The sequence below is a fragment of the Haemaphysalis longicornis genome, unplaced genomic scaffold (assembly GCF_048455015.1).
Source record: "Haemaphysalis longicornis isolate Haplotype H1 unplaced genomic scaffold, Haemaphysalis longicornis Haplotype H1 scaffold_2, whole genome shotgun sequence".
In the NCBI taxonomy this organism is placed as follows: domain Eukaryota; kingdom Metazoa; phylum Arthropoda; class Arachnida; order Ixodida; family Ixodidae; genus Haemaphysalis; species Haemaphysalis longicornis.
This window is the reverse complement of record NW_027526295.1, coordinates 31,746,543-31,758,672: the sequence shown is the minus strand read 5'-3', so window position 1 is coordinate 31,758,672 and position 12,130 is coordinate 31,746,543. Positions and strand designations below refer to the sequence as shown.

Below are 12,130 nucleotides of genomic sequence, written 5' to 3'. Positions count from 1 at the left end.
AAAGGCCTTGGGAAAGCGCGTTCGCCATGAGCAAAACGGGATAGTTGGCGCTCCTTCATAACATCCGTAAATTAATACACAGACACACGCAAGGTATGGACACGAATACGTAAACTTAAAGGACAACATACACATAGCCTGCCCTTGGTCAGCACGACTGGGGACACACTAGAAGATCAGGCTAACACACTTGCACAACACTTTCAACACGTGTCAAGCTCTGCACACTACACAAACACTTTCCTGAAACATAAAGCCTCGTGTGAAAAGAAGTCCTTACGTGACAACAACCAATCACAGACTTCTTACAACTCCCTGTTTTCACTACATGAGCTGAGGGCTGCTCTAAGCACGTGTAAACCCTCAGCTCCAGACCCAGACAACATTACATATACAATGATACAGCACTTACACACAGACACTCTTGTAACCCTCCTTCACCTTTACAACAAGATATTTCTTTCGGGGCACGTTCCAAAATCTTGGAGGGAGGCCATAGTTGTAGCATTCTTGAAAGAAGGGAAGGGCCCTTCCTCTCCTGCTAGCTATCGACCCATTGCCCTGACCAGCTGCCTGTGCAAGCTTCTCGAGAAGATGATAAATCGCAGGCTCGTGTACTTCCTTGAGTACAACGGTCTTCTCGAGAGCTGCCAGGCAGGCTTCAGGGCGGGGCGATCAACGAACGATCAACTCGTAGCTCTTGAAACATATATAAAGGATAAGGCATCCTTTATATACAATTTTGTCTTATACAACATATATACAACATAAACAATTCTGTCTTATGGTGTTTTTTGACATAGAGAAAGCCTATGACACCGCTTGGCGGTACGGTATCCTCAATGACCTAAAGTCAATCGGTGTTGCGGGCAACATGTTGAACATCCTTTGTAGTTATATGTCGGAGAGAACCTTTCGCGTCAGAGTTGGTTGTGCACTGTCAAATGTTCACGTGCAAGAAAATGGCGTGCCGCAAGGTGGAGTGTTGAGCTGCACCCTCTTCATAGTAAAAATGAACTCTCTTGGAAAGGCACGGCCACCTACAGTCTCTTATTCTATGTATATAGATGACGTGCAGATATCCTTTAAATCGTGTAACCTGTCCATCTGCGAACGTCAAGTCCAGCTCGGCGTCAAGAAACTTGCCGGCTGGGCTGACAAGAATGGCTTTAATCTTAATCCCGCGAAGAGCTCTTGTGTTCTGTTCTCCAGGAGGCGTGGCGTCCACCCGGACCCAGACATAACTCTTGCGAATGTGCCAATTCCTGTGAACAAGGAGCACAAGTTTTTAGGTATTTTATTTGACGAAAAACTTACATTCATCCCACAGATCAGACAGCTCAAATGCAAATGCTTAAAAACAATGAATATTCTTAAGGTCCTCTCACATCAATTTATGGGGCCGACAAACAACTCCTGCTGCGCCTGTACACAGCGTTGGTGGGGTCTCGGCTCGACTACGGCAGTGTCGTGTATGGGTCGGCTACAAAAACAGCACTGAAAATGCTCGACCCAGTGCTGCATCTTGGCCTTCGCCTCTCATGTGGCGCATTCCGCACTAGCCCTGTTGAAAGTCTTTATGTCGAGTGCGACAAATGGTGCCTAGGGCATCAGCGGGAGTATGTTGACCTGTTGTATGCATCCAAGATTGTGTCTCTGACCAACCATCCTTTTAATCCCATCATGAACGATACATCAAATTTACAACTCTTTTTAAACAGGCCATCTATTCCCTTACCGTTCTCTCTCAGAGTTAGGGAGGTTAGGGAGGAGGCTTCTGTACTCAATGTCCCCCTTTCAGACACGCACAAGACACCCATTCATAATTTCATCGCACCATGGCATCTTCGTCCTGTAACATGCGACCTGTCATTCACTCGTTTAGAAAAAAATAGGGTACCCAGGAATGCAATTCTGCAGCACTTCCTGTTCCTGCAGGACAAGTACAGGTGTGCAGAATTCTATAGCGACGCGTCCAAAACTAATTCTACTGTCTCTTGTGCAGCGCACGGACCAAATTTTAGAGTTATCAAAACAATGAATTTTCACAGCAGTATTTACATGGCAGAAGCGTATGCAGGGTGTCTACCAACCTGGAAAACAGGGAAAACCTGGAATTCTCAGGGATTTTGAGCAGTCTGGAAAAACTCAGGGAAAACTCATGGAATTTGTCCTTCTATCAGGGAAAATTAGCTGTACTTTATAAAGGAAAATTCATGGTAATGCTGGCTCAAGTAACAGCACGTCAAAAGTGGAGAGCCCTCTGGGGCCGTTGCTGATGGCGCCGTCTGAAGTATTTGGTTCCAGTGAGAACTAGCTTCATACAGCTTGCGAGTCACTTTCCCCCCCCCCCCCCCCTTCCCCCTTCTGACCCCCTGTACGCTCCCCTTGTGTTCTGGCATGTTTCCCAGACTCCTGAAAGGCGGAAGAAAACATTGCACGCCGCGATAGCTTGTTGGGGCAGCGTAAGGGAGTCTGCAGGGGCAGGGGCAATAGTAGCTTTCAATCCTATGCTGGAACACCTGGCACCATCTACTGTGGTTTCTAGTTAGTTGACGCACGTTGTGAATCTTTGAGATGTGGATCTGGCGTCATAATAAAAACACATTTCTCTTAATTTCCAACTTTAAAAGATCGCAGCTGTGTTCAAAATACTTTAAGTATCAAATATAGACATTGTACCCTGTTTTAAGAGTTACCTTTAACTGCAAGCCAGCACTATATTTCGCTGCGTGCCAAAAGAACTTTACGCTGAGTCACAATAGTGGGGTGTTTGAGGTGTTTCTGATTTCCAATGTGAATCCCAAATACTCCTCCCACTTATCCTGCGCAGTGCTTTGATGCTAGAAGTATGGGGGCATTTAAGGACACCTAATGTGATGGTATTTAAGATGCAGGTGTCCCTCATCCAAACCAAAAAAAACTCTTTGAAGCAGTGAAATACAGCACTGAGGCATTGAGTGTGAGCTGAGAACATGGCAGTACGGTTTTACCTTTTTTTTTTTCTTCATTATTTCATTCACTGTGAATTTTCCTACCACTCTGTTATGTTTTCTTTTCGAATGAGATAAACGTTACTGGTTAGCATTCACACTTTATTATGTTATATTTTATTTTGTAAGGCGCTTTTTAGAGGGTAACAGCAACCGGTGAAGGGGTGTCAGCCCGTGTTGACGTTAGAGTTCTGTGTCACTCAGGGAATTTATCAAAAAGACTCAGGGAAAACCTGGAAAACTCAGGGAATTTCAAAATGTCAACTTGGTAGACACCCTGGTATGGCATTTTACTCGTGTCAAATCACATCCTCGTGAACATAAGATTCCAAAGTCCATCGTCTACACAGATTCTCTAAGCGTTGTGCAGGCGTTGTCATCAGGAAGGTCGTCAAAAAACTATGTAATAAATGTTCTTTTAAATGTCATAATGACTGCATATGCTTCAGATTTAGAAATAACCATATGCTGGGTACCAGGTCACTGTGGGATCCCTGGCAATGAGACCGCTGATCAAATGGCTAGTGCTGCTGCTGTCATGACCACAGTTGACATAACAACAGTACCTTACACCGACCTAAAGACACACATCAGATGACAGCTTCGTAACACATGGCAACTACACTGGATTCAACAAACAGACAACAAACTACACGTAATAAAACCACAACTGGGACGCTACATAACTGACTCACACAACAGATACACTGAAGTCGCCCTGGCTAGGCTGCGGACAGGCCACACACATGCGACGCACTCCCACCTGCTCACTGGAACTTCGGGACCCACGTGTAGCAGGTGTGGAAAGGGCCTATCTGTAGTCCACATACTAATCACATGCAGAGCACTTGACACAACACGACACAAACATTTCCCTGAATTATACAGACGACACATTCCTTTGCACCCATCATATTTTTTAGCCGACAAACCAATGTTTTCTATTCAGCGTGTTTTTAAGTTTTTAGCTGAGGTGAACTTTCTGCAGCTCTTGTCATATCACGTGTAATCATCCTGGCCCTATACACCAGCCATCTCCATTGTCTTGTTTTGCATCACTTTATTGTCTTTTAGTCACATGTTCTAGTATTTATGGTCTCATCACAATTCAGTAACTTCTTTTTGGCGCTCTTTGCCCATAGTCGGCCTTGCGCCAATAAAACCCAATTATCATCATCATCAAAAGTGAGGCGCCGCATGAAGCCTTTGTCGCCACCTCTTCGGAACGTTTCCGGTCATTAAGGGGGCATTCGGGGGCGGTTGAGTGGCCGAGAGGGCCGCCGAAAGCGGATTATGTCCAGCAGCCGCGGCACGGGTCGAAGATGCATCATTGTGTAGACGACGGGATGTTCCTCGCCGATGAGTGGGGTGAGGGGAGGGGGCACTCGGTCGACAGCAGACTTGGGTGGTCTACCCCAGGACGGCGAAGACGGCTTTCGCGACATCACGTAGACCTGGCTTGATGCCTCCGGGTGGTGCAGCGCCTGCTGCCAGGTGGATTTGGAGGGAAGGGGTCTGCTGCGCCCTCGCACAGAGAATTAAGTGCTCGTCGAGGGCGCCACAGGCTGGGCATGTTTGGAAGTGAAATTAATGGTGTGGGTGAAATTAATGGTGTGGGTGGTCCGAGCGGGACAGCCGCAGTGGCAGCAAAGTCGGTATCGCAGCCGCCCTGCTCTGTTTATCAGGCGCCGACTGTCGCATGCGGCTTCCTGTACTCTTTTCTGATGCTCCGGGTTGCTTACACGGTGTAGGACACGGGCACAAAAAGATATGCTCAATTTTGCACATGGTCATCTGCTGTAGACAAATTTCTTGATGCAGCGGGGTGCCGAAAGCCCTGCTGCTGAAGAACACCCTCCCCTTCTCCCCTCATAAAAATTTCGGGGGGGGCCCGGTCCCCTAGGGCCCCCCCTCTGGCTACGGGCCTGGTTTGTAGACTGTATCAAGGTATAAGTACAAGTCACTCCACACAAGCGCGCATGTGACGATTCGCTGTCCGGTATGCTAGTAGAAAAATCTAAGGCCATTAGAGGTGGGAGAAGAATAAGTGCATCTGCGGATGCTTTTCCGCTACAGAATTCAGTCGCTGGGCATGAGACATTGTGGGAATTGGGGATGCATACTAGAAAGTACAAGCGCTATACAAGAAATAGTCATAAGCTGCTTCAAATGCTAGAACTAAATGAAATTGTTAACTGGCAATTATGTGTCATATTTCCGTCTCCGGCATCGCTGCCTTCTGGCCAAGTGGTCTGGAGCACTAAGCATGTTGTTTTGCAAGACGGGAAGTTCAAATCACTTATGGTGCAAGTGTTTTTAAAGTTGATTTATTTTTGGTGGGCAATGTTTTCTGTACTGAATTCACCATTCTTGCTCTGTAACGTTCATTGCTCCACAAGAATGTTCGCAGAATGCGTGCAGTCTGACTCGGATGCACTGGCAAGTTCTTGTTTGCGTGGTGTTGTCATAAGCACAGAATACTTGTGGGCAAAGTCCCGAATGAGCCGACCCTTGGCCTGGTGTGAATTCACCTCTTACATTACAGGCACAAGCCGGGCAAGCTCCAAAGATAGGGCAAAAGTGCACCGCATTTGATAGTCTGCGGTGATGCAGGGGGCGTTCATCTAGTGCGTTCGACTTGGTAGTGATTGTTACGCTTCTAAGCCATGCTGGTAGACTTATCTGGTGCACTTTAGAGCCGACAACATGTCAGAAGCGCGGTATACTGATTACTGAGATATCGAGAATGCTCATCCAACGATGACGACGGATGCCGAACATGTTTCGCAGAACCGAGACCAAAACTGGTTTGAATTTTAATTGTGCACAACGTCCAATCACGTAGTAGCTTTTATTGACGTCAGTTGTAGTTGGTGCGGCTGCCACAAACTGCGCATGGTAGCTTTTCTTCCTTCAGGCGTTATAAATGAAATACCACCTTATCAGCCATATAAACGATGAAAAGTGTGCTTATGTGACAGTGTGGGCCGCGCCGGCACGCGCTACAATGCACAGCAACCGGCTTTGCGACCATGGCATTCGTAGTGCGAACTCAGCTTCTGTGCTCCCCACTTTAGCCGTGAGCGCATGCAACCTGGTGAGGAGAACACACGAGGGATCACGCACAAACATTGGGCGGAGTGTTCTCAATGTTCGAGCTGGCCAACGCCGAGTGCTCCTCGTGAGGCGCACGCCCAGGTGCGCTCGGTTTCTTTTTTTCGTATTTTTCCTAGCTCCAGTAGGTGGCGCAATCTCACGCGCAAGCCTGGACTATGCCGAGTGCTCCTCACAAGGCACACTGCTCGGCTTGGCTGTTTTCTGGTAACACTCCATGGCGCAACTAAAAGCGTAAGCAGCTCTGCTGTTAAAACTCCCATGCAGTACAGTTAAACATGTAACGAACCTCTGTGTAACGAATTCCTGGATTTAACGAAGTTTTTCAATTCTCCATTGCCACCCCCATGGAAGCCTATTTGTTGGCGACCTCTTTGTAACGAAACGCTGCTTTGGTTGACCTTGGTGTAATGAATTTGTTACGCTGATGAGCAATTGTTTTTTTGCACTTTTACTGAAAAATCGACTGAAGAATTGAACTAATTTAACGAATACTGGCACTACCGTAAGGAGCCAGCAGCAATGAAAACGTCTGGAATTGCCTAAACACGAAATTCATGATGATGATGATGATTATGATAGGGGGGAGGCGAGCACCATCCTGTGGCTAATGTAGCAGCAACTTCTGGCTTTGCTTGTGTAGCATGACACCACACCAGCTAGCGAAAGTAACTTGCCCTTCACATTTTTTTTTTCGCCCGCACCCCCAACTACCGTGCGTTTCCGTGTGTGAGTGCGGTTTCGCTTCCAGTCTCAAGTTTTGAGGTGCTGGGCCGTCCTGTTGGCGTGTAGTCGCGCGTCTCCACTTCTATCTGTAGCATCGGTTCGTCGGTGATTAATGCTGCTGCTAGAAAACGAAAAGTTGTGTCTTTTCAAGAAAAGCGCACGATTTTGATCGCCGTCTCTGCTGGAGAGAAAGGGGAATGTTGCGACCTGGTATAGTATCCCAACTAGCACCCTCTCAACATAATATTGAGAGCGGTAAAGAGCATCAAGTTCACAAAAAGGCGCCTTTTCAGCGTAAGTTTGGTTCTTGTAACACGTTAAGGCGCCGAAATGTGTCAAAAGGGAGAAGTGATACTTAAAGGGACACTGAAGTGAATTTGTCAAGCTCCCGTTTTTGCTTGCACTGCGTAGACTGGCTCAAATTAGCACACTTTTCATCGTTTATCCGGTTGACAAATCGGTAATTATTTTACAAAGCGCGAAAGAAGAAAAACTACCATGCGCGGTTTGCGGCGGCCGCACCAACTAAGGCTGTGACGTTGGGAGGAGGGGCGCCGTGATTGGACGATGCCCAAGGTTAGCAATCACACAAGTTTCGGTTTCGGTTTCGGTTCTGTAAAACATAACCAATGGCGTTGTTGGATGGGCATTCTCAATATCTCAGTAATCATCGTACCGCGCTTCTGCCATGTTGTCGGCTGTAAAATGCACAAGATAAGCCTCCCAGGACGGCTTGTAGTCGTAGCATTCACTAGCCGAGACCTACGCAGTGCATGAACGCCCTCCGCGTACCCGCAGACGCCCAAATGTCATGCGCTTTTCCCCCATATTTGGAGCTTGCCTCCCTCATGCCTGTATCGTAAAAAGCGTGTTCGCACCAGGCCAAGGGTCTGTTCATTCTGGCCTGTGCCCACTGCCTGCAAGCAGTCGGTGCTTATGGCAACAGCACGCCAACGAGAACACGCTAGTGCGCCAGTGCCAGCCTGCGCGCGTTTTGTGACTAGTTCGTGTAGCCACGAACGTTGCGGCCCAAAAAAAGGTGAACTCAATATAGAAAACACCGGCGGAAAACAAAAAAGTTAACTTACAAAAAAAAAAGCACGTACCCGCGGGGATTCGAACTCATGACTTGCAAAACAGTTGCGGTGACCTACCCGGCGCCCCAGACCACTGAGCCACGGAGCGGGACGCGGAGGTCGTGCTAATATAGGGTATATATTGTACAACCGGTTTACACTTTTATTTAGTTTTGGCATTTCAAGCAGCTTAGGTGACTATTTGTTGTACTGCGATCGTGCAGTAAGCGTCGCCCGAGTTTCCGCAGTAGCTCACGTCTAGCAATTGCATTTCGTAGACGGAAAAGCGTTCGCAGATGCGTAGTCGTGCTGCTGACCGCTGTGCTTGTTCGCCCAGCGCAAAAAAGTGCTTCCCGCGCCCTAGTTTTACGCTGTACGGTAAAAATATCAGTTGATTTTATTTCCTTAGTACCTATATTGACTTCGCTGACTCTTCTCCCGCCTTCAGATGCCTTATATTTTCCTACTGGCGTACCAGTCAGCGAAGCGTCGCATGTGCGCTTGTGCAGCGCTTGCGTGAAGCGACCTTGACTTGGAGCTAGATGCAGTGTACAAACAAACCAAGTAAAGAAAGGCACATTCTTCCATTCACAAACGTGTCCTGGCTTCGTTTCAACTAAGCGAACGAATTGCGACCAAGCAATTTTTTTTTAACCTCCTTGATTGCGACGACCCGCCGGCGGCCGGCGGACGAAACGCTGGGCCGACTGACTCTGTCGGCCGGGGAGCCGTGCAGTAGCGCAGCCGTGGCGCAGCCAATTGCCAGCTCATCCCCTCCTGACGTCACACGAAAACGCCACAGAAAATGGGCGAGCGTAAAGAGAGGAGGACAGCATTTTCGAATTAGTTTTTCTACTAAATAAAATCGCGTAAACGCGCCTAGAGTGGTCGAAACATGGCCTGGGGACTCCGGACTACAATTTGCGCTAGTAATCCCGCAATGTTTACGTATCACTTCAGTGTCCCTTTAAGTTACGTTTGCTAATATGAAGTTGAGTGACCTTGGAACTAAATTCATGAAGGGTGAGTTTCCCTTCACTGATGTCTAGCATTTTGGCTTCGTTTCTGCATCATTCCCGCGAGCCTTAACTCGAAATCTGCAAGAAACGAAAACCTCGATGTAGCGAAATATTGCAAACTTTTGTCAACTTTGTCACATCCAGGTTTAACTGTATATACCATTCGCACTAGCTTAGCGCCTTCCGTCAGATATGTCGTTTCCATCTGCATTTATCAGATTCCCACGGAAAGGAATGTGTTCATGACTGAACCTCAGCTTAGGATGCTTTCACAGACCCCTCGTAATTGCTTTGGGAGGATTTCAACGGCTGTTTTTTCTTGCGTACTCTCAAGCAGTTTTCCTTTTGCAGGGACCTTAGGAGTCAAGTACAGAAGACACTCCAGGATGAAGATGCCTACCACAGAGACGAATTCGAAGGCATCATGACAGTGCTGCAAAAACTGGGTGTTACAAGCATCAAAAATTTCAAGTTCCTCCAAACAGAGGACTTGACAGCTAAAGGCATGCCTTTGGTGGCGTCTCGAATACTCATCAGCAAATTTGGTGATAAAGGTAAGAGTCTTTGTATTAGGTGGCCAAGGCCATAGTAGAAGGTGTATAAACAAAGAACACACATTGCGTACAGCAATACTGGCAATTGCAGATTTGTTGAAAAGCCTCACGTTTAAGAAAAAGGATAGGCAGTCATTGGGCGACATTTTTCGTTCCAGCTTATCTGAATAGGAACATTTCAGTTTTGGACGATGATTCAGGAACCTAAAAATGTTCGCGCCTATGCGTGGATCTCAGCAAGGTTGTCACTTATGAAGAGTTGGTGTTACAATAATTAAAATCTAAGATTTTTGACGTATGAACTCAGCCTAAAGGCAGACACAGTTGTCTGTCGGTCTGTGAGTTACGGCTAAGTTATAACTACAGTAAAAGATGAAGTAACAGGGTTTGTGATATACACAAATTTAGAAGCATTTATTGGCCATGAAAAGAATTTTATAAGCACCAAGTGAAATATCTTATCGTTAGGACAAACACTCCCCACAGGACCAACATTTTGTCATCAGATCGGTACAAGCGCAACTGTGCCTGTAATCGCCTTTTGTAATCTAATGGCTACACACCGAACAAAAGTAACCAGAAATGGGCTTGTCGTATAACGCAATCCTATGTCGGAGTATACTATAGAAGTCCCTTTGAGAGCATCGCTTTTACTTCATTTATTTTCACAGTTTATTCAATACTATATCATCATCATCAGCAACAACTGCATGTTTAGGTCTATTGCAGGAGGACGGCCTCTCCCATTTTCCTCCATCTGCTTCTGTCCTGCGCTGCACAAACCCATTGCATGCCTCCAAATTTGTTATTTCATGGCTGCATCGAGTTAATGGCCTTCCCCTTTTACTCCCGTATCTCGGTGTCCATTCTGTTTTCTTCGTAGTTCACCACTTTTCAGAAAGCACCTTATAGGTGCTTTTTAGAGGGTGACAGCAACTGGTAAAGTGGTGGCAGCCCGTGTTGACGTAGTTCTGTGTCACTCAGGCAATTTATCAAAAAGACTCGGGGAAAACCTGGAAAACTCGGCGAATTTGAAAGTGTCGACTTGGTAGACACCCTGTGAAGGCTTGTTGAAGGCACACGCCTGGCGATGCAGGTCTGGGTGGATGGTCCATGCCGTTATAGCATTCGCGTAGACGCGGAAATGCAGGTTTCGTATGGAGCCGAGATGCCTGGCACGCGGCAGCATTATAATATTAAAAAGGAGGGGTGAAATAACTGACCCTTGAGGTACTCCGTGAACTGGTGTGAAGTGGCCATAGCTTGCCCCGCCAATTGGTATAGAAAAAGATCTTTTAGTAAGAAAGGTCTTGATGAAAGAGCACAGCTTGTGTGGGAGACAAAGGCTTCGGAGAGTTTCCAGGACAGCCCCGAGGCTGACGTTATCGTAGGCCTTGTGGATGTCCATGGCAAGGACTGTCCGCACTTTGTGTGAATGACCACCTAGTAACAAATGGCCAAGGCCATCCTCTATACCAAGACGAGGTGTAAACCCAATCTGGGCCAGTTGGTACCATAGGAAGGTGTCCAACCACCATTAAGAGCAGGCTGCCAGCATGCGCTCCAAAAGCTTGCCGTCTACACACTTGTATCTGCTCACGGGGTCTTCCAGACCTAAGTGTAGCAGGGGCAGAGAGGCCCTATCTGTACTTTATATACTCATTCAATGCAAGGCACTTGACACAACACGATGCAAACACTTTCCACAACTGTGCAGACTACACATCCCACTACACCCAGTGTTTTTCCTGTCGGACGATCCCATGTTTTCTGTAAAGCGTGTTTTTAAATATTTAGCAAGGTGAAATTTTTGTTTTCTTTGTGGACAGATGGCAATGCCAACTGGAAAAGAGACTACAGTTCGCGGGTGAGAAAGCCAAAGAGGTAAATTGCCCCCAAACTGCGATTTGGGTTTTGTCGAATCGCTTTAGCGCTCTTGGAAGGTCATCGGGCATAGCACATCAAAGTTTCTTCTAGGTAGCCCTGGTGGCACTCGTCTTCACTCTGATGAGCGTTGTCGTTATAGGTGATTTGTTCATATTTATTTTCATTCGTATCACCATTACTGCAAGCCGCCTATGTGCAGCCGGTGGGGCACTGGGTGCAATCGCTAATGCCAACACTGAAAATTCAAGGCAGCACAACAAAAAAGCATGAGAGGCGCATGTGTGCATGAAGTGTAAGCACATACAAGAGAGCAGTATCGGTATCAGTGCTTAGAAGATGCGTGTCACGCACTTTGTACGAAGACAAAGAAACAGATGACAGTAAAGCAGTGTATCTGAAAGACGTGAACTGTACGTGGGAAACAAAAACTAATACTGTGCTTTTTATGATTCAGCAATAGCCGATAAGAGGAATGCGATGGCCAACTAGGGGAAAATGCAATCACACTGCTCTCGGAGCGGTTGCCCGCCTTTTTCTACCATGTTTCAACGAAATTACTGGCTGACAAAATATAACTCTTAATGAGACTATTGCTTGAATTGCTGGCACTCCCAGCGAGAAAAAAGTTTCGAATTGCTTGCACTGCTCGTGAGAAGAATTTTTAAACTTTTTGGCACCTCTTGAGCCCTGTTCCAGCGTCAGTTACAGCTGCGATCAAAGCTTTTTTCACTTGCACTGCTTGCCTCGCCGCTGCCTTTTGC

The 12,130-nt window shown here is 46.9% G+C and overlaps 1 protein-coding gene across 3 annotated transcripts in view; it reads left to right on the top strand.

Moving 5' to 3' along the window:
• Positions 1-12,130, top strand: part of LOC144168823 (uncharacterized) — a 30,654-nt gene that overhangs the window by 17,641 nt on the left and 883 nt on the right. The window contains exons 3-5 of one of the 3 annotated variants that reach the window (XM_077697808.1): positions 6,227-6,341; positions 9,280-9,482; positions 11,312-11,366. In XM_077697808.1, the coding sequence (XP_077553934.1) occupies positions 6,325-6,341; positions 9,280-9,482; positions 11,312-11,366 (275 nt within the window). In that variant the 5' untranslated portion in view covers positions 6,227-6,324. The remainder of the gene's footprint in view (positions 1-6,226; positions 6,342-9,279; positions 9,483-11,311; positions 11,367-12,130) is intronic. The other 2 variants (XM_077697807.1, XM_077697809.1) reach the window with 2 other exon arrangements.